The sequence below is a fragment of the Micromesistius poutassou genome (assembly GCF_964030765.1).
Source record: "Micromesistius poutassou genome assembly, chromosome: 7".
In the NCBI taxonomy this organism is placed as follows: Eukaryota; Metazoa; Chordata; class Actinopteri; order Gadiformes; family Gadidae; genus Micromesistius; species Micromesistius poutassou.
In genome coordinates, this window is record NC_140277.1 from 19,033,315 (window position 1) to 19,056,164 (window position 22,850).

Below are 22,850 nucleotides of genomic sequence, written 5' to 3' on the forward strand. Positions count from 1 at the left end.
AGAAGCAGTAGCAACCAGTAACCAATCTTCTTTCCATGCGCCCAATATCTATCCCACATTAATGATTAGTTTAGTAGTTTTGATGCAACACAAAAATAATCTGTTTATAATATTCAAAATATTATTTATTGAAAGAGTATACACAAACTGATCTTAAAATATTATATGCAACCCAACTCAAACATTTTAAATCACTCACAGAAGAAGATTAAATGCAGAACTTATATTCACAAACCTGTGTACATGTCAGCTAATAAATAATGTTTTATTCAGGAAAATATTGTGGTTATATTGGGACTGGATGTCAGGTAACAGAAGCAGCCTTAAAGCAGGATCACAGGGTTGGGTTAGGGAGCGGGCTGCTCAGGGACTCTTGGTGGACAGGCACTGGTTGACCACCTCCAGTAGCTGGGAGTTCTCCAGAGCTGCCGCCACTCTTTCCTTGTCAGCAAGCTGCTTGTTTACTGAAAAGAACAATTAAACAGAACAAACCCTTCTTTTATCAACCAGCACATGAAAAGTGGAAATGATCCATACCTGGGGCCTCATTTATCAACCGTAGTGCATACGAACATTGCCACGCAAAGTAAGGAATTTACCAAAATGTAATTATACTTAGGAATATGTGTAAATATAAAAAAAGTAAATATCACAGCCCTGGCCATGCATACGACCCAAATCTTGTGGTAGAAGGTGATATTTCAAACAATCAACATCCACATATGTCCTGTTTCCTTTAATTTGAAAAAAATGAAATTACTTCTGTCTAATTTTAAACAGACAAATTGGTGTCAAACCCTATAAGAGACAGCTGTGAGAAATGTTTCTCCGCAGGTAGTGCGTTTTCAAAGACCGCGCTGACGTCTCACGTCTGGGCTGTGACTCCCGACCCGACTGAATTAACTGCATCAGTCACTTTTTCCCATGCAGCAAGCTTTCTTTTATTTGTGACGCCTCCTGCACTAAGTCAACCAAAAAGTAACTTTGGGTTTAATTCAACCTTGTTTATGAGCGTTTCAATTTTAGTGTTGGAAGTTTATTTTCTTCCCTCTCATTGCCATTATAGCGGCGAGGGGGAAAACACATTCACATGGTTGATGAAGGGATGCGTTGTGACCTCATCCTCATCTTCAAACCGCTTATCTGGGGTCGGATCACAGGGGAAGCAGCTCCAGCAGGGGGCCCCAGACTTCACTTTCCTTGGTAAGGAAAGTCTGACCATATATGGTTCATTGGAGGTGTTTCTGAATGCAAATGGTCTGAGCGGGAACGCGCCTGGTACTTAACAGGTGGGATTTAACAAGATTTATTACTTACTGATGTGCGTGATAAATACAGATTATTTTGTACTTGGCACATCCTAAATTTCATTGGTAATAGAATTTAGATCCTTTTCTACGCACGGTTGATAAATGGGGCCTCCAGAGTTTACAGTATCCAATGGATCTTATAAACCACCAAGTGGAATTCATTAATAATTTGGGCCTTATCTTCACCACAAGCATAGTTTGCAATTCAGTCCTCAAACTGCTAAGCGCCACACAGTCTGCAGAGTACCTTACACAATCTAAACTCCACCTTGTCGATTTAGGTTTGCTGTAGAACAATTGTTGATATACTGTTATATTAACGTGACCACGTTATTAGTGACTTGATCCAAACCTTGCTTTTTGATTCCACTATTCTACCCTGGAATTTGATTGGTCTCAGCCTTACAGAGAATGTTTTAACAAAATGTTTCTGCAAAATATAGTATTATAATTAACAATAAACTTGAAAGAATGTGTACTGATCTACCCATCACTTGGAAAAATCAAGTAAGGGAATACTATTTGCATAACCCTTTAATTACTATACCAAGCACTATTCCTATATTCAATTTAGACTTTTATCCAGATAAACGTTATGTCTCACCAGCATCCTCTGAAGCATGAGTCCCCGGGGTAATGTTCACATTAATCTGAAGAAAGGCAAAATAAAAAGTAAAAAAATAAAACCAAAATAATCAGACGAGTCACATTCAAATGTTCAACAACAGAAAAAGGTAACATTTGTATTTACAAATCACATGACAAAGGATCAAATTTAACCACTGCTCGATCTCAACCTGTGTCACGCAACAATCCTGGCTAGTAACCAACCTGCAGCGGTGATGGAAACGGAGAACAACACTCGATACACACCTTGAACCTGTCTGATACACACCTTGAACCTGTCTGATACACACCTTGAACCTGTCTGATACACACCTTGAACCTGTCTGATACACACCTTGAACCTGTCTGATACACACCTTGAACCTGTCTGATACACACCTTGAACCTGTCTGATACACACCTTGAACCTGTCGGGCAGCGAGCGCAGCAGCTTGACTTTGATGGACAGGCCGATGAGAGTGGCCATGCTGCAGTGCGGGATGGTGGGAGTGAACTCGATGCCCACGGTACTGTCTTCATCGTTTACCTGGAGGAGGGATGTGGGGGTCAACTGTAAGATAACATGCGGATAGACGATCCAGTGTCACCCCCCAGGAAATGTCTTAGTCGAGGTGGTAGCCGCCCAGAGCGAGGAGGCTCGGCGCTGTGCACCGGGACAAAAAATGTTGGGGTATTTTGCTCAAAGATGCCAATACACACTAATGAAATAAACAATGTTTATTTGAATACAAATGGAGCTTCTTATTTATGGCACAGCTGACAAGAAGCATCCGCGCATGCCATCTCGCGTGGCTGTGCAAAGAACAGTTCCAGGCATAGACATAATAAGAACTAGAACGTCCAACAGGGGACTGTGTAGTACAGCACAGATCCACTGAGTTTGGCACATCCGTATTTTCAGTTAGAGCCACAAAGTCTTGGAACTCAGTACAGAGCCAGATAAGAGAGTGGAACATCTTTGCTGTTTTTAAATGTAAGATGAAGTCATGGCTGAAATTAACCCAAGCATGTACCCATCATGCATAGACAGTTGTCTTAATGTTGTGGTGTCCTAATGTTGTGCTGTTGTTGTTGTTGTTGTGGTGTCCTAATGTTGTGATTTTATTGTTCGTATTATGTTGCTGTGTTTTTACTGTTGTAGAATTGTGTGTTACTGTTCTTATACTTGTACTTGTCTTATACTTATAGTGTTAGGTTTTCCTTTTGACAGAGATCCTCTGTTTCCTGCCCAGGGACTACAGATGGAAATTAGCTTATAGCTAACTCTGGTACTGCTAATGAGCTGTGCATTGTCCCTGCTAAATAAACAAATAAATAAATAAAGACACTCATTGGCTGCTGGGTGCAAGAAATGCGGCCGTCACCTTGGAGCGGTCATACTCTTGTTGCGTGGCAGCAGAAGACACAAGATGCCAGAGCACTGTGCAGCATCTTCCTGCTCAAATCGGCGGACCATCGCATACAGGGCTCGGGGGGGTTGGTTTTCAGGAGGAGACCCCGTTTGGCTACTCTCTTTTTCTACTCTCCAACTACATAGGCGGTTAGGCACACGCATCTGTACCCTACGTATAAAAAGTCGTGTGTATAGCTTATACACACGACATTTACATTCATTCAAAATATTAACATACTAATTTTAAAATGAAAGAGGCTGGGGCTTAGTTTTATATAATTCGTTCATATTGTTCAGTAGTATGCCTACATGAGGCCGTAAAGCAGTTCCAATTGCAGGTGCGGACTCGCACCTGCAATTTTTTGTTGTTGACATGCATCTATACATTATGAATAAATCCAGACAGTGTATACGGTATTGCGTAAAAACCAAAGGTCCACTCACCTGGACTCTGACTTGCTCCACCACATTGAGTTCTTCCAGAGACAGAGGATGTTCTGGGTCGTTGATGGATCGGATCAAATGTAAACTTTGTTAAGGCTCAAAGTCTTTGAAGGAACTGGATCACCACACTGGTTACACCACCTCACTGGTCAGCAGCACACTGGTTACACCACCTCACTGGTCAGCGCACTGGTTACACCACCTCACTGGTCAGCACACTGGTTACACCACCTCACTGGTCAGCGCACTGGTTACACCACCTCACTGGTCAGCAGCACACTGGTTACACCACCTCACTGGTCAGCGCACTGGTTACACCACCTCACTGGTCAGCAGCACACTGGTTACACCACCTCACTGGTCAGCACACTGGTTACACCACCTCACTGGTCAGCGCACTGGTTACACCACCTCACTGGTCAGCAGCACACTGGTTACACCACCTCACTGGTCACCTCACTGGTTACACACCACCTCAGCAACATGCTTTAATTACAGAATATGCAGACGCCACGAGTACCTCCTCTGATGCATTATAATGCTCAGCAATAAAGGATATCGAACACCTCCCTGTGGTCGATGGTAATGATCAATAAAGGATATCGAACACCTCCCTGTGGTCGATGATAATGATCAATAAAGGATATCGAACACCTCCCTGTGGTCGATGGGGTCGTGGACCTCCTCGTCCTCGTCGGCCGCGGTCCACAGCCTCGCCCCGGACCGCTGGAACACGACGGGGTTCTCGTTCTCCAGCATGCCGGACATGTTGAGGACCAGTGGCGCACAACGAGCACGACGACTATTTATCAGACCGAGGACACTGCTGCAACCGCTCGCAACCACCAGCACTGCCACTCATTGGGTTGTGCTTCCTGTTGAACGGAAAACCGTGAGGACCAAAACAGTGTAGAGACTAGCCGACAGCCTGCCCTGTGCCATAACCAATCGGAGGAGAGCCCTACAGAGGCGAAAAAGGCGGTACTTGCCCCCTACCATCCTACGAAAACAAGCAGCACAAGCCCTGAGTCTGCTCAGCTTCGCACGTTGCTTCAACTCTCTACATTACGAGTAAGTGCAAATAAGTTTCAGCAGCTTCTGTAAATTGGAGTGTAGACATACGATGTTGTTATCAGGTGAACGAGTAATAAGTTCAAAAGTCAAAAACGAGATTATGTAACCATGACGTAGTAGTCTGAGAAAACCAGGATGAAATATCATGCATCCAGTCTGACCCTTCATGTGCAACAGTCTAGACTCGTTGATCCATGTAGGAACATGTTTTTATGTGAAATGCATTGCGAGGTATTAGTGGGATGTGCTGCATAATAATAGCAGGGCTACGCATTGGACGTGAGACAACCCATTCACACGCTCACACGCCACACTTTGTATTTCTCACGCAGAGAAATTACCAGGATAACGCCCACCAAGTAGACAACTAGTAACTAGTAGTAGTAGTAACACTGTGGAACAGGTAGGAATCAAATGGCTTCCCCGTACGTAGGGTGACCAGACGTCCTCTTTTGCCAGGACATGCACTCTTTTTGAGACCTAAAAATGTGTCCGGGCGGAATTTCAAAATCGTCCGGGATTTTTTATTAAAGCCTCAAACATGTTGTTCACATCAAATTTGCGTAGCGTTTCTCTGGGTCGTTCGCAAACTAGTTGGGCTACGCCATCCCCTACTACTATAGTTATATTGGCTTTGCATTGGTGGAAGTGAGTAGCGGGTAGTGGTGAAGTGAAACCTTCGGATTGTACGGTTTGACTGTAGTTAGTTACCGTCATGTTTTGTATATATATTGTTTACCATTGGGACAAACATTGACAAATTTATCCTCATGGGGGATAAAGTTGTATCTATTGAACAGGAAAAACAAAAACACTTGGGTCATCTGAAAGAAAGATTCGCACTTCACTTTACACACTTTACCACAGCATCAGCCTACTGAATCCCACAGATATATTTTAAGCATTGGACTGTATGCCACATAAATATGTAATTATGTTTTTGCACGTTTACAACGTTCAAAAGTTCAGGGGAAAGTATATTCCTCAATATATTCCTCCTCATTCCTCTATACCCCCATCCTCACCCCAACCAAACCCCCACCCCTGCTGCCGTCACCGCCGACAATAGTCACTATGAACTCAGTTAAAAACTTGAGAGCCCTGTAATAGTAACATCATATACGTTGTTTTTCTTTAGTGTTACAAAGTGCTCTGCACATCTCTTCTATTCTGCACATCCCCTACTAATTGTTTTGCCAGTTGATTAATTACACCAGGTAGTTGGTTATATTTAAGCTTAGTGAATGTCAGCATGACTAAGCATTTTTAACTGATGAACTCTGCCCTATATTTGTTAGGCCTATTGTGTAATTATCGTCGCATATGGAATGCAGGGTGTGTTCAGCATATTTGTATTATGGTCCTCTTTACTTATTACATATATTATCATATATTTCGTAATACATCTTCTGGCCCTGGTGTAGGCCTATTTGACAATTTTTTAAATAAAAATCAAGTGATTAAATTCCCTCATAAATGCCCTACCACTGGAGGTGAAAAACTAAGAATATGCCGGAAGAATTCTCTCCTCCCCAAGCCAAAGGTCTGGCTGGCAGAATCTTCTTTGTGACCGAGAGGGTCATAGGTTGCTAATGTTGATGTTTGTATCACAGTGCGTTTACATGACACCCAAGAAATTCGACTTATTGGCTTAGTCCAACTATGATTGGATTACTAAGATGCATGTATACACCTTAGTCGAGCTATACTCGAATCGAATTGGGTTACTCATAGTCAAATTAAGACCCCTAGAAAATAGAATAGTCGAGTTAAGCGTGCATGTACGGAGTCGAATTGGATTATGCGTTGAATTGCGTTCTGCGCATGCTGGAGATCTTTTCCCGGGGCCGTGAGCCGGAAGTAGAAGGAGACGATAGTCGTGTTGTTGTCGCCGTCGGAAAACGAGAAACGGCGATTTATTTAAAAAGGTGGTGCAGAAGATGGAGGAAGCCGGTGAATGTAGTTACCCCCTATAAGAATTGTGTCCCGGCCGCGGGAGCGCGCATGGCATGCATTCATTAAAGGCGGAAGCACAAGGCTGAATTAAAAGTACATGTTTTTCTAAATATGGGTCATCAGCGAGGTTGTAAAGTAATAACTTCGGGCACATCTGTCAAAATATTTTTTTTTCTCCCGGCATGTTTACGATCTTTATTCATTCCTTGCGATGCGGCGGGGAATGCCGTATACGGACAGGCGGCAGAGGGGCTGCTCCGGCGGGAGAAAGATGTTTTCAGCAGACAGCTGTCAACTCACGAAGCCGGTGTCGTGCATGTAGTTATCCCCTATAAGGAGTGTATCAGCCTCAACATGCATTCAGTACACACTACGCTTCGATTTCACCCAAGGCTGAATTAAAAGTACATGTTTTTCTAAATGTTTCTCATCAACGAGGTTGTAAAATAACTACGATCTTTATTCATTCATTGCGCCGCGGCCAAACTGATGGGGGTATTCTCTGATATTATGAATCTTACAGACTGTGTCGGGTTCTCCGACTCTCTGGTACTTCCACAACAAGTAAAGACTCCTAATGGGGTTTATCTCGACCATGGGGGGAAAGGAATTGGGGGAAATTAAATTTGGCTTTGACTCTGAAGTGCAGATTGAAACGCGACATGGAGGAGAAAGCGATGTTTCAGCAGACAGCTGTCAGTTCACTTGGGGTCTATATCATTTCTCCGACGCTCCATTGTTTCGACCTCTCGGTCGTATGCGGACTCCTCCGCCGGCAGAGCAACCAGAGGAGTCCGCATACGACGGAGACAAAATGACATGGACCCGAAGTGAACTGACAGCTGTCTACTGAAAACATATTTCTCGAATGCCGCCTGAGTTTGTTGTTGCTGGTGACGTAAAGAGGTCAGCCGGTGGCTCTGTTACCACTAGTTGAAATGGGCACAGCGCCACCTATCGTACCGGGGCATGACACGCGTCGGCCAATGAATCGATTTACTCACCGCCATGTATACGCGGACAATTGCAGTTTTCCAATTGAGGAGCATAGTCAAACTATGGCTTTAATTGAATTAAGCTGTGCATGTAAACGTACTGACAGATACTATGAAATAGATCTTTATTTCTCCAAAGGGAGGATTTTCTCAAGGGGCACCGAATAGCAGTTTAGGGGGTTTCAGTCCCAGGCAAAGGTTGTAGGTTCGTACCCCAATTCCAGCAGTCTACTCGGCTACCTAGGCATCATTGAGCAAGACAACCCCATGGCATCGTGTATCTGAATTTCCTGTCAATTTAAGCATGGGCTACATGGCTAAAAAGTAGTATGAGGTAAATAATGAAATAAACATGCCTCCATTAAAAATTGGATTTCGCCACATAACGGCAACTGGTAACACACACCCACACAGTAGGTCTACATTACATGACGTGCATCCATACGAGAGACTGTCTCCATAGTGCGACCAGGGTATATTTGATGGGCCCTGCCCTACATGCATGGCCCTGCGACAGGGTCGACTGGTGTCATCTTGACACACTTTGAAAACATGACCCCTAATTCCCAAAATAACTTATTTAATTAATTATTATTATTATTATTAATTATTTATTAATATTATTTTAAATAATAGCATGTTTATTTTGATCTAGCGTGGTAGTAGAACGCAGGTAACTGGGTGCGGTAACAACAAGGAACGAAGGCGCGGCGAAAATACACATTCAATTCTATTGCATCTGTGGAATGGATGAACGGTGCGGCGACGACAACCTGGGCCGCGCAGGTCTCGCGTGATTCTGGGTTCCTATCAAACTTCTACCTGCTAGAATTGTAGCATTCTTTGCACAAAAACATATATTATAAATTCAAGACACCATATGTGACATTCATGGCACAATTGAAACAGGACCAGAAAATCGTTTTCATCTGGTCTTCCAAATGCGTTATGAGAAATCAATCATGAAGGTCCCGTCCATGTACCGATAACGGAAGCATGCAACTTACGAGCTCTATTGTGAATGCCCCTTTACACGAGTAGAATATTTGTTTGGCTTTTGGTGAACGCACTGTGGCATCCCGCCACTTACACCTCGGCCCAGGCGGGTCCAAGGTGTAGTGGTGGACGGCGTATACCGCCGCCACCCACTTGTCGGCAGCAGAGAGCAGAGCGTCTCTCGCTCCAATCAGCGCGATTGGAGACACCTGGTGAGGGAGAGACAAGTACCTGGGGCCATCTTAAAAGGGGGCCCAGGAACAGACATCGGGAGGCCAGAGGGACTAGAGGCTCACGGAGACCCTAGAAGTGCTGCATTACATTGTATTTGCTGATCATTGCTATAAATGCCGTGTACGGCCTAAACCTTGCCCAGTTGTGCGATACTTGATTCCTGAACCACGCCACAGCGATAGCGAGTCACCACAGCACCTTAAAGGAGCATTTCACCGGTGGAGACATGAATCTGTATTGAAACACCTGCAAACTCAGAAAACACCTGCATTGATTTCACAACACATGCTTTGCAAATATTCACAACACGAGCAAATAGGGAAACGAACTGCAAGTAATGACAACGGAAATGTTTCCGGGGGGACCTGGAAACATTTCTGAATTTGCAGGTGTTTTGGAATTTGCAGCGCACGTGTTGTGTAATCGATGAAAGTGTTTTCTGAATTTGCAGGTGTTTTGGAATTTGCAGCGCACGTGTTGTGTAATCGATTAAAGTGTTTTCTGAATTTGCAGGTGTTTTCGGTATTATGCATGTGTTGTGGCATTTGCATGTGTTGTGACCCTTCTCGGCCACCGTACTAATACCTGAGGAAAACATACACTTTGCTGTGATTGTCTCACAAAGCTTTTGTGCAATCAACTACAGTGGTTGGGATACACACTAGTAAATACACTAGTAAAGTGGGTTGGTTTCTGACATAGGTCAGATGTGTAATGATAGTAAAAAAATATATATTTTTAATAAATTTTTACTAGCATTACCACAAACACACATTTGACCCGACCCGATTGAAGATTTCCTTAAAAAAAAAAAAAAAAGGCGTTTTAGAGTGATTTAGACCGGGAAAGGACCTCTGTCCCATCGACGTTCATTCATTCAGGTGGGTGGTTACCCCGCGGCAAGATGGCGGCATTGTTGACGCACGCCCTATAGGCGGGTTTGAGAATGAGGAACACTTCCTCTTACACTTCCTGCTTTAAAGCCGTTCAGCCTGCATTTCAGAATGTTAGTAAACAATCGCCGTAACGACACTTCCGGGTGGCAGAACGAGCGGCTACCACTGACCTGAAGCCATCCAGCCGGCTGTAAACACAAATATTAATAATGAATAATAATAAATAAATAACAATAAAGACTATGTCACACAGTCAACAAAACATTGTTGTTGATCTGAAGTTGAAACGATGACGAAAACTATATTAATATAATATAATATATTATATATATATATATATTAATGAGACGTCCCGCAAGAAGAAAATCATTAATTCAAGCCATTTACTCTGTTTTTTCGATCGTGGAAGGGTTTGTTTACTAGTGGTGCCATCGGAGAACGCATCGGCTTTTGCCACCCGGAAGAACATAGTGTGACGTCATGGTGAATTGCCGAACTGATCTGTTCTCTTCTCTTCCCCGCAGACATGTCTACTACTAAGGTTGCCGTGGTAACGGGCAGTAACAAGGGGATTGGTCTAGCCATCGTCAAGGCATTGTGCCAGCAGTTTGAGGGCGTGGTCTACGTCACTTCCAGAGACATGTAGGACCTCTGGGAGATGCTACTGTACTGCTTGTGATAAGAGCATTTGATGATCACCTCTTTATTTGTTTACACCATTTAATACGTTTCTGTATGTATTTATTTTGAATATTTGTAAGTTCACCAGATAAGGCACACCTACATAATATACTTATTTACTTTATTTTTTACACACTAAAGAGAACATATTCAGACATATTCAACAATATTGAAGAAGTGCACAAATCGCAGTGCATCTGATAAAAACAAAAACATCTGATGTTACATAAGTCTAGGCCTATGCAATTGGATATAGAAAATGAACTTCCAAATTTAGCGAAAAACATGACTTTCAAAAACAAAAGCCATGTTCGCAAAGTGGATTTGTATTGACTTCTAGAATTTGACCCAATTTGGTCAACGAATGACTGATGAATATAAATTAATCTCAACAAATCTAAAGTGAGTCAGAGTTAGTTTGAGGCATGTTTCTGTGGTTCTAGTGGACGGGGAAAGGAGACAGTGGAGACGTTGGTGTCGGAGGGACTCAAACCCATGTTCCACCAGCTGGACATCAACGAGCTCAGCAGCATCACGGCGGCAGCGGCGTACTTCAAAGACAAGTACGGAGGTGTGGACATCCTGGTCAACAATGCTGGGATAGCGTTCAAAGGTACTGCTGATTTGTTTCTTGTGCAATATTGCGTTATTATTTTCTGTCTTCGGCAGGGAAATTGTGACAAACCATTTCCTTTGCGATTAATAAAGTACTCTGAATCTGACTTGAATCAGATTCAGAGTACTATGGTGAGTACTAGGGTGTTATCATAATATAATTAGGAAAATATCCTAATTATATTATGCAAGTAAGGTGTCATGTGAATGTTGTTTTGTGTTGTCACTTACGTAACATTCTGGAGGTTTAAAGAGAGATCAGAAAAAGGGCAAGAGGGCAGATTTAGTCACTATACAACCCCAAAATCGTCCCTTATATCCTATATTTAGACACTAACAACCCAAAAATCCTCCCCTATATCTCTGTTCCCTCCCCCCACAGGTTCAGGTTACTTTATTTGTACCTGTAGGTAAACTTGTTTTGCAGTTTAAAAGTGGGCCTCCGTTACAGTTTCAGACATCACATACACACAAGCACAAATGGGACAGTCCCATAGGTAAAACAGTTAAAGTGCTCCAGTGCTAATCCCAATTAGGACACTTAAAACTGACCAGCATAATTCAGATATAGTAAAAACCAGATAAAATTATCTAAAAATCAACTAATTAATAATAATAATAATACATAAAAATATATGCTCCAGATATATTTTGTGCAAATTTCGCAGTTTCTACAGCTTGTTCATCAGTGTGATTACAGCTGGAACAAAGCTGTTTTTAAAACGCTTGGTTTTAGACCTTGGAACTAAAAACCTTTTTCCAGAAGGGAGAAGCTGAAACTCTTTGTGCAAAGGATGCAAACAGTCATTTAAAATTGGAGTTGGTTATCCGCTGTACCTGTCTAGTGTACAGGGAGGCCGTGTTCAGCTGAGATTCTCCTATTAACTTACTGGACCATTTCACCACCTGATTAAGTGAGTAGAAAGACTTCTAGTAGAAAGAACAGAAAGACTTCCAAACCATGAAACCAAAGAAAAGGATACAATAGATTCGATAAAAGCACGATAAAACAAGGTAATTTTGGTTTTATCCACAAGGACGCTGGTGCCCCTCTTTACACACAGTAATACAATTTTCTTTGAAGTTCAGTTTAAAAGCAATTATTGTTCCAAGGTATTTATACAAATCCACATATTGCACTGGTTGTGTTTTTATTGTTGTGACATCGTGGGGAAGCATGTTTTCTAAAATCAATTATCATATCTTTTGTTTTGGATATGTTTAATTGGAGATGTGACTCCTCACACCACTTCACAAAATCCTCAATTATCTGGCCATGCCTGGTCTCATTTTTCTGGAGGAGACTTACGATAAGTCAACTGCATACTTTATTATGGTCCTATTTTCATATTTCCTTTGACACATGTTGGTGTACAGGATGAAAAGTAAGGGTGACAGCACACATCCCTGTGGTGAACCAGTAGAGGACCAGAGTTGGCTAGAGAGTACTCCATTTACCCTTAACTCTCTGTGTCTTTCCAGTTAAAAAAATCCACATCCAACCCACAAGATTAAAATCTCGGTTGAATTGTTCTAAAAGCAGGCTTGCCAGGATGTGGGGTTGGATTGTGTTAAAGACAGATGAGAAGTCAACAAAAATGAGTCGAGCATGATGAGACCCACTTCCCTCCAATTGTTTCAAAAGTGAGTGGAGCAAAGTGACAGTGGCGCCCTCTACACCCCTATGTGGCCTATAGGCAAACTGCGTGGGATCAAGCACATTACCATACCTCACCAATTTCTTGAAAATTGTCATTATAATTGATCTAAGAGCCACTGGTCTAAAATCATTAAGGGTTTTTGGACCACTCGATTTGGGGACAGGGGCTACCACAGCATCCTTCCAGACTTGAGGGACATGCTCTGTCTGCAGGGACTTATTAAATATGTAATGAAATATGGGGCTCAGCTCTTTTGCACAGGATTTAAGTAGGTGGCCACATATATTGTCAGGGCCTGTACTTTTGTTGACCTTAAAAACCAAGTTCCTGAACCTCATGGCTAAAATCAAGGGTATCAAAATGATTATAAAAGCAATTAAGAGCATCAGCAAACTCAGTGTCTTGACTTGAAGTCCACTAGAGAGAGACGATTGCTGTTTCTCTGATTCTGGAGGCCCGTTGTGGTTTTCATACTGGACCAGGCTGAGCCCAGATTATTGGCAGCCATTTTATTCTCCAGTTCAGTCTTATATTTCTGTTTTGCTTTAAAGGTCCCATGGCATGCTATTTTATGGATGCTTTAATATAGGTATTAGTGGGCCCCTAATACAGTACTTGAAGACGTTCAAGAAATTCAGCCTTGGTGCAGAGTTACAGCCACTACGAGCCAGTCCCACAATGAGCTCTCCACAAACACGCCGTTTTTAGAGGCGGGTCAAGGTGGAGGGTGGGGGTGTGGCCCTGAGCAGCTTGTGGCCACGGTACCATGTACTAGTGTTTACAGTGGAACACTGAACACTCCGGGTGCTCCAGCGGGAGTCCTGGGGCTCTATATCTAAATAATATCATATTATATTTAAATATCTATGGAATATATATTATCATGGTCAAAAGCTGTTTGCGCCTCCAGATGATATTATGAATCTCAAACGACTGCGTCGGGTTCTCTGACGCCTCTGGTTCTTCCACTTCCACGTCAATATTAAGTACAGACTGAACCGCGTAATGGAGGAGAAGGGGATTGTTGCCCGCGATTGTTGCCCGGGGTTGTCTGCGTCGGTTGGTTGAGAAGGAATTGGGAACCGCGACATGGAGGAGAAAAGGATTGTTTTCCCAGGATTGTCCGTCGGAGCCCCGCTGCCCGCTGAACGCTGGCCGCCCCCGGGTCTGCCCCCGCCCAGCCCCGCTGCCGCTGCAGCGGTCCGTCGGAGCCCCGCTGGCCGCTGGCCGCCCCCGGGGCTTCCCACTGAACGCTGGCCGTGGCAGCGGGGCTCTGACAGACAATCCTGGGCAACAATCCTTCTCTCCTCCATGGAGAGGCGAGCCATTTGCATGTCATGAGTAAGAGCCAAAATCATGTCGTTCCTCCCCGCCCACCTCCTCCTTATACTAGAACAGAGAGAAACAGGAGCACCTCCTCCTCACTCTAGAGCAGAGTGAGACAGGAGCACCTCCTCCTCACTCTAGAGCAGAGTGAGACAGGAGCACCTCCTCCTCACTCTAGAGCAGAGTGAGAGAGGAGCACCAGAGCATTTTTTTCACCAAAACCGACTCACAGGGCATTCATTGCTACTAGTGACCACCGCAAAATGAATGAAAAAACGATGCAGTGACACCTTTTAAGAAGAGTTGTATTCAGGTGCCTGGGATTGACAGTCAAGATGGATTCCCTGAACCAGTCAGATATAAGCTGGGAGTAGTCTAAAATCTTCATTGTCTCTTACAGAGTCAGTTTGTGTAGTTAACCGTTTATCTATCTTGTGTTCTAGGAGCAGACACAACACCGTTTGCCGTGCAGGCAGAGGTGACACTGAGGACCAACTTCTTTGCCACCAGAGACATGCTGACCAACTTCCTACCACTTGTTAAACCTGGAGGTACAGCCACCAAACCACATGAAGGCATGGGGTGTGATAGATTGCTATTAATAATATCTCTCTGTGTGTGTGTGTGTGTGTGTGTGTGTGTGTGTGTGTGTGTGTGTGTGTGTGTGTGTGTGTGTGTGTGTGTGTGTGTGTGTGTGTGTGTGTGTGTGTGTGTGTGCACGCAGGTCGTGTGGTGAACGTCTCCAGCTTTGTCGGCTCCCGTGCTTTGAATCAATGTAGCCCCGCCCTCCAGGAGCGTTTCCGTAGCGAGGACCTATCAGAGGAGGAGCTAGTGGGACTGATGCAGCGATTCGTCGAGGAGACCAAGAAAGATGAGCATAAGAAGGGGGGCTGGCCCGACACTGCGTACGGAGTGTCCAAGACCGGTGTGACTGTAAGACTGATCGGTTTCTCTGCAATCCATTGATATTCCAGTGCTGGGTTCGCATCGACTCCAGGCCCCTCACAGTTTTTAAATGTTTTTTTTATTTTTAATGCATTTACAGCTAACCCTGAAGTACCCAGTCATACCCAGAAACCGACGGGGCTCACGTCTGGTTGTAGGGACCGGATAGGACAGCACGGCGGTTATTTTAGCGTCCACTGGACGGACCTGTCCGTGACCCACCTGTTTCCCCAGAGCGAATCAGAAAAGCCTCACCGACTGACGTCATTTGGTGAATTAGTATTCATGGCCTCGCCCACCTTGGCTTGCGACGGCCCACGGGAAGACAGTATTGAGTTTGTGCCTGTGTTATTTGTGGCGATAACAAATCAACGTTGCATCTCTTGGCCGAGAAAGAACGGCGGCCGGTGCACGGCGGGGGTTTCCCCAGATACGTGACTGTAGCCTTACCAGACTCCCACTTTGCAAGGTTTAGGGTCAAAGAGGCCTCCACAAGCTGTTGGAACACCACGTTCAAGCTGGCTAGATGGTCAGCCCAGGTGTCAGCGTACACCACCACATCATCAAGATACACGTTGCAACGGGGCACATCCCCCAACACCGGGTGCATCAGACGCTGAAAAGTAGCAGGTGCATTCCTCATGCCAAAGGCCATTACGGTGTACTGCAGGAAATGGTCAGGCGTTACAAAAGCTGAGATATCCGAAGCCCGTGAGGTTAAAGGAACCTGCCAATATCCCTTTAATAGGTCTCATTTTGTAATGAACACTGCTGGGCCAATGCTGTCTATACAATCTTCCATCCTAGGCAGTGGGAAGGAATCTGGTACAGTAGCTGCATTGACTTTGCGGAAATCCGTACAAAAACGGGCCGTGCCGTCAGACTTGGGAGCCAACAAACATGGTGAGCTCCAGGGGCTGCGACTGGGCTTAGCCAAACCATTTGACAACAGATACTCTGCCTCTTTTCTCATGACCTCCCTTTTTGCCATAGGGCAACGGTAAGCATGCTGCTTGATAGTGGCGGCATTGCTGACTTCGACATCGTGGCACAAAGACAAACACATTGGTGCATGATGGCACATCATGGAACAAAGTGGGACAGGAGTGAAGCAACCGGATTACATCTTCCCGCTGACAAAAGAGAGATAAGATAGATGTGTTCCTATTTCAGACATCGACTCTGAGTTCAGTAACCTGCCACATTGCGGACCGTTGGTAATTGAGGCCAAACCATCATCAGACATGGCTTCCCCACAAACCAATGAAGCAGAAATTGCTTCGGAAGCAACAGTATCCGAAGTTACCTTCTCCTTTACTTGGACCTCTTCCCTGGAATGATAAGGCTTAAGCATGTTGATATGGCATAGTCGTGTTTTTTGTCGGCGCTCAGGTGTGTGTATGATGTAATCGGTGATTGACACCTTATTCTTCACCACATACGGACCTGAGAAACGAGCCGTCAGAGCAGATCCAGGCAAGGGTAGTAATACCAGAACTTGATCACTAGGTTGAAACTGCCGTTCAACCGCTTTCCTGTCAAACCGTGTTTTCATACTCTCCTGGGATGAGGAGAGTGCCTCTTTAGCCAGCTGCCCGACGCAGACGCTCCCTACACTGGGAGACAAAATCCAATATATTAGTCTCTTGAGAGGAATCTGACATAAACCGCTCCTTCAACACTTTAAGGGGGCCACGCACGTTATGCCCAAACACCAGTTCAGCTGGGCCGAACCCGAGGGACTCCTGTGTAGCGTCACGAATTGCAAAGAGAACAAAGGGAAGCCCCTCATCCCAATCCTTCTCTGTATCATGACAGTACTTCCTTAACATCGACTTTAAAGTCTGGAGCCAACGTTCAAGTGCACCTTGGGACTCTGGATGGTACGCACTAGACACAGAGTGCGATATGCCTAAAGACTGCAACGTCTGTTGGAAGGTTTTGGAAAGGAAATTTGTTCCTTGATCAGTTTGCACCACTTTGGGCAACCCAAAGGTAGTGAAAAACTTAGTCAGAGCTTTTGTAATGGTCGGCGCGGTGGTCTTCCGCAGGGGAATTGCCTCTGGAAAACGAGTGGTAACACACATCACAGTTAGCAAGAACTGATTACCCGACTTCGTTTTGGGCAGAGGGCCAACACAATCCACAATGACCCGTGCGAATGGCTCACCAACGGCAGGAATAGGTCGTAAGAGGGCCGAAGGCACAATCTGGTTGGGTTTCCCCACCATCTGGCAGGTGCGGCAGGTGTTACAGAAACGCCTCACATCAGCTTTCATTCCTGGCCAGAAGAAATGTTTCAACATTCGGTCATACGTCTTCGTAACACCTAGATGACCAGACCATAGATGCTCATGCGCTAATTCTAGCACCTGCTGCCGACACCCAATTGGAACCACTAGCTGTTGAACCGTGCCCCAATCCTCAACTGAATCATCTGATGTTCCCATCCGCAAAACCCATTTACGCATCAACACCCCATCGTCAACACTGAAACACTGTTTCCTACTGCCCTTACAGTCGCCTCCCTTGACTGCGGAAAAACACTTTGATAGGGAAGAATCCCTTTTCTGAGCACTAATTAGTGCTTCACGAATCAATGACACTGGTATATCAGAAGCACTAACAAACTCTTTCAACTCCTCACTCCTTTGATGTGCAATCTACCAACCCGTCACCAGGTTGCAACACTCCCTCAGATAACACTGAAGAAAATAAGGAGTCAGACAACTCAACTTCTTGAGCCAGTTTTTTAGCTTGAGCCCTAGTCAAAACACTAACCTTAAACACATCCGGATGGTGATTAACCAGGTCATCAGGTCCAGAGTCATCAAAAGGAACACTAACAACCTCAGGACCAGGATAAACCTTACCTCCCGCTATGTCGTTCCCCATTATGAAGTCGACACCTTCGATTGGAAAGCAGGGGTGGACAGCAACTGGGAAGAGACCGGTAACCAAATCTGATGTAACATGGATATAATGTAGACGTGCGGGTACAAAACCCATCCCGACACCTCTTACTATAGTACTTCAGTACATTCACAATCACTCACAGGCAGGACGCTGGCAAGAATGAATGATTGAGAGCCACCCGTGTCTCGCAACACGGTGACTGAACACTGGTCCTCCGACTTCCCGGTGAGAGACACCGATCCGGTAAAGATGAATGGCTTAAAACACTCATCAGGGATGTTTTTATCTCCGGGCCGGCTACCGGAGGACACTGTTTTAATTAAGCCCATTCCCTTCGTCGGCCTGTAAGCTGCCCCAGCTTGTTTCGGACCTGGCACCTGCTGCTTACGCTTCATGGAAACGCAATCTGCAATGAGGTGACCAGGTTTGTGACAGAAGAAGCACTGTCTCTCCGCCATAGGACCTGACAAGGCTGCTCTGGGCTGAGTGATACGAGCGTCATCAGACCTCTGCGAAAAACCACGATGGAAGGGAGGGTCTGATTTACTAAAGACACTCTTGTGCATGAGAGCAAACTCCTCCGCCAGTGTAGCAGCCTGCTGTAGTGTAGCTACCTTCTGCTCATTCAGGTAGATCACAGTACGCTCAGTCACACAGTTTTTGAACTCTTCCACCAACATCAGCTCACGCAGTAAAGTATAGTCCTTTGCCTTACAGGATGCACACCATCTGTCGAAGAGGATCTCTTTCTCCCTGGCAAAGTCTATAAAGTTCTGGGTTACCGTTTTCCTGAGACTACGAAAACGCTGCCGGTAGGCCTCTGGCACTAGCTCATAGGCTCGAAGAACAGCGCTTTTTACCGTCTCATACACAAGACTGTCTTCCGTGGAGAGAAAAGCACACACTTCCTGAGCCTTACCAGTTAGTTTACACTGCAGGAGTATAGCCCACACATCCTTTGGCCAATGCAGAGCAACGGCAATGCGCTCAAATGCACCAAAGTAGGACTCTATCTCAGTCTCTCGAAACATAGGAACCATTGCCTCATTCTAACGAACGTCAAAGACGTTCTGACGATCTGACAGTGATCGTCTACCAGAGATAGAAGCGTCGGCTTCACTCTTCTGTAACTCTAACTGGCGCATCCTAACAGCCGTTTCTGACTCCAATTTCTTTAACTCGAACTCTGACTCAAACTCCAACTTCTTCCGTTCCAACTCTCTCCGGAGTTGAAACTCTCGCTCTTCCTTCTTATCCTGCGTCTCCTGCTGAAGACGAGCCACACTCATTTTCACCCGGGCACTTGCCATAGAACCCGGAGAGGTAGAGAGTGGCTCAAACCGTGGCATCGTGTACGGTTTTACCCCATCCCCACTATCCTCTCCCTCTGGAGTAAGACCACCCGGCTGAGGCTCAATCACCCTTTCCTGTCTCTCATCCGAGGACACCGCTGCCATAGCCCCAGCTATCGCACCAGGTGACTCTTCCAAAACCTGTGAGGCAAGAATTCCCCTCTCTACCAATCCTTGCAAAAGGACCGCTTTCAGTTTTTTCTTAATAAGGGACCTTGACACAGATACCATAGTACTCGGCAATGGTACACAAATCATCCTTCCTACAGCCATCAATCTGACTTAAAGTAGGATGAGCCACAAACTCTTCTATGCTAAATACTGCCATAATAGCAGAGGGAAGATAAGAAGAGCCACAAGCTAGTCATGTAGCTAAGCTACTAACAAATAGTGCAACAACACCAACATGTATATCCACTGAGCTTACTTCCTCTTTCACTGGTGACAAGTGCAATGAGCGTCAATGCTAGGTGCCCACACACACACACACACACACCAATCCCAAGCCCAGCCTTATAAAAAACAACTTCCCCAGCTTCTACCTAAATCTACCTGTCTTCTGGAGCTTGCCGGGCTCGAGGCGACTTGAAACGCCTACCTCCATCAGGGAACTAGTCCCCACCCAGGATTCACTCCGAAAACAAAAAAGGAAAAATAACAAATGAGTGCCTGAAGGAAAGACCAATACAGTCCAGCTGGACACTCCCCTACCTCACTGAGGAAGCCGTTTTAACTGTTTAGTTAAGACTGAACACCTGGCCAACCAGACAATGACACTCACCACGTAGCCACCACTGCTAATGCTACACCTACAAACCTGAGCTTTCCAATAGAACCAACTATCGAGCTACCCCTTGTCGGATCCCGGACGAGCCCCCACTTGTTACGACCCCAAATAGTATCCAGGGGGATCGGGGGAGTAACAAAGAATATTTTAGTTTCCGGGGGACAAGGAGGAGACACAGACAGAGGTAACGGTAAGCAAAAAGGTTTATTGACGGGCCGAAGAACTAAGAAGAGAAAAAAAGAGGAAAGCACAAAACAAAAGAACTAACTCCAAACCAACCAAATACTCTACTACTCAGAGCTAACAACGGCACTCGTCACTAGTTCCCACACACAAACAATCGTCGACTGCTTGATGGCACAAAAGGCCCTGTGCAGCTGTCTGCTCCCAGCTTATATAGCCATCAGGTGAGCACAGGTTCACTCAATTTCCTGATTGCCAGGGTTGCAATCAGAAAGGGGGGGAAAGGTCATCTGGGGAGAGAACACAGTGAAACACAAACACAACACAAACACAACACACTACGTCCGTAACATAAAGGTACCAAGTAGACTAAGGCCCCTTTTCCACCGACAGTACCAGCTCAACTCAACTCGACTCGCCTCGACTTGGCCCGCCTTTTTTTGCGTTTCCATTGGCAAAAAAAGTACCCGGTACCTGGTACCAGGTTTTTTTTTTTGTAGCACCTCCGTCGAGGCTCCATGCCAGCGGAGTAGGTACTTTTGTGTGACGTAAACAGGCTGCTGGCCACTGATTGGCCAACGGCTGCAAACGGGAATAATCACTCAAAGTTAAGTTGTGTCCGGCGTGGCTGTAGTCCACGGACCCGCTCCCGAGGGGGACACGGATCAGCGTTTCGCCGTGTGTGTCGCTCCTTTCCCGGGGCTAGAGTTAGGCTGTGCGTGGTTGTGTGTGTCCGGCGTGGTTGTGTGTGTTCGGTGTGGTTGGAGTCCACGGACCGGCTCCCGAGGGGGACACGGATCAGTGTTTCGCTGTTTCTTTTTAGTGTCGTTCCTTTCCCAGGGCTCGAGTTTCGCCTCCATAAACGTTACCGTATGACAACAATAGACGTGCAGTCATTGCGTTTTTTATTTAATTTTATTTCCCATTTCCCGTCATAACCTTACCCGGGAATCAGGAAATAGTCTCGATCAGATTTCCCGGGAATCCCGTCTCCCGGGAGTAAAACCTAATGACGACCCGCCCACGTTGAAGAGGTTCTTTTTTTAGATGGAAACGCGACGTGCCTGGAACCAAACTGAGTCGAGCCCCGCTAAGTCGTGGAGTGTTGAGCTGGTACTGTCGGTGGAAAAGCGGCATTAGGTGTTAGAATGTGCGGCTCTCTCGCTCTCTTTCTCTTAAAGGAATAATGCTGAAGAGAGAGGGATGGACAGAGGGATGGACAGACCAAAGAGTTAAACAGTCTAACATTTACCGTTTTAAAGGCGGAATGACAGACAAGTCTAACGGTTTCAAAGAAATGGTCCAGTGTAACAATTCACTTGAAGGAACAAACACCTAAAAAAAGTACAATAATACAAAAGTCCAGTCTAGCAGACCTCAGTCAGATGTCTCACACAAAGAGTTGAAACAGCATCAAGTACAGTGAGTTAGACAACCAGTCAGAGTTTAGTTCTAACAAATGAGCCTGGCCTCTGGAGACTATTTCTATCTTTCTTTCTTTATTTTTATATATATTTTTCTATATCTCCAGGCGCTGTCTATTATCCTGGCCCGCAGACTGTCAAAGGAGAGACATGGAGACAAGGTCACTATATTACACCTATATCCATATCTAGTCATTTCTGCATATTATTATAAAGCCCATAGCGTATGCAGTTATGTTCTGTGTTCCACTGCCAAGTGTGCCTTTATCCTGTTATGCCTTCCGTAATACTCTGCTAACATCGGTCACATGTCGGGTTTGTGTTCACCACTATAGATTCTGCTCAACGCCTGTTGCCCGGGCTGGGTGCGTACAGACATGGCCGGCCCCAAGGCCCCCAAGTCACCAGAAGAGGGCGCTGAGACTCCAGTCTACCTCGCTCTGCTCCCCCCTGATGCCAGTCAGCCCCACGGGCAGTTTGTGTCTGACAAACAAGTGCAGCCATGGTGAAGAGGACCAGACACCTTTGTGTCTGTTTGTCTGAACGTATCGGCATTAAAGGACACATACCACTTTGCAGAATATATTTTATTTGGATTTCTTCTCATAAAAAATAAACAATATTACATCTCTAACACTTTACGCTGTTTCCAAAGCCATCATCACTTTTGCTTCAGGAAGTGTGGTTTTGTACAACATGTGTGTTTCTTTAGTTTGTGCAACACTAACAAGGAATTCCAACACTAACCGTGAACAGGTTTTAAATCATGTTGATGCTTTTAATAAAATTAGCATTTTCTTTTCTATCACCATTTGCATTTTAATCTGTGCATCAAGAACAATGAAAAGTACACTGTAAATGAAAAGATATATTGGTCCATAACCAAACATGGGTCAGTAAATCTAAATATCCAGAGCGGTTGACCTTTTGTATGTGTCTGTGGCAGAAGGCAACATTGCTCAATGCACTCTTTTCGTCGTAGTCTAACTGGTAAAACCTCACAATAAGGGCATGTTAATTAACACCTTAATGCAA

At 45.1% G+C, this 22,850-nt stretch overlaps 2 protein-coding genes across 2 annotated transcripts; one reads left to right on the forward strand and one right to left on the reverse strand.

Moving 5' to 3' along the window:
• Positions 1–99: 99 nt before the first annotated feature.
• ciao2b (cytosolic iron-sulfur assembly component 2B) lies at positions 100–4,663 on the reverse strand. The gene is made up of 5 exons (XM_084470801.1): positions 4,427–4,663; positions 3,775–3,859; positions 2,338–2,463; positions 1,915–1,960; positions 100–464 (listed from the first exon to the last, which is right to left on the reverse strand). The coding sequence occupies exons 1-5, from the start codon at positions 4,540–4,542 to the stop codon at positions 364–366; spliced, it is 474 nt and encodes a 157-aa protein (XP_084326927.1). The 5' UTR covers positions 4,543–4,663; the 3' UTR covers positions 100–363.
• Positions 4,664–4,728: 65 nt separating this feature from the next.
• On the forward strand, positions 4,729–22,456 carry cbr1 (carbonyl reductase 1). The gene is made up of 7 exons (XM_084470775.1): positions 4,729–4,845; positions 10,450–10,567; positions 11,050–11,219; positions 14,652–14,759; positions 14,933–15,141; positions 21,923–21,976; positions 22,151–22,456. Exons 2-7 carry the CDS (start codon positions 10,452–10,454, stop codon positions 22,322–22,324), a joined length of 831 nt encoding a protein of 276 aa, XP_084326901.1. The 5' UTR covers positions 4,729–4,845; positions 10,450–10,451; the 3' UTR covers positions 22,325–22,456.
• Positions 22,457–22,850: the final 394 nt, after the last annotated feature.

Bases quoted from the DNA above. Each gene is read 5' to 3' on its own strand.
- ciao2b (XM_084470801.1), bottom strand. From the start codon at position 4,542: ATGTCCGGCATGCTGGAGAACGAGAACCCCGTCGTGTTCCAGCGGTCC. The intron at 3,860-4,426 runs GTTCGATATCCT...GCCTTAACAAAG, and splicing joins CCCATCGACCACAGGGAGGT to TTTACATTTGATCCGATCCA. The intron at 1,961-2,337 runs GTGTGTATCAGA...GCCTTTCTTCAG, and splicing joins CGCTGCCCGACAGGTTCAAG to ATTAATGTGAACATTACCCC.
- cbr1 (XM_084470775.1), top strand. From the start codon at position 10,452: ATGTCTACTACTAAGGTTGCCGTGGTAACGGGCAGTAACAAGGGGATT. The intron at 11,220-14,651 runs GTACTGCTGATT...CTTGTGTTCTAG, and splicing joins TGCTGGGATAGCGTTCAAAG to GAGCAGACACAACACCGTTT. The intron at 14,760-14,932 runs GTACAGCCACCA...GTGTGCACGCAG, and splicing joins ACCACTTGTTAAACCTGGAG to GTCGTGTGGTGAACGTCTCC.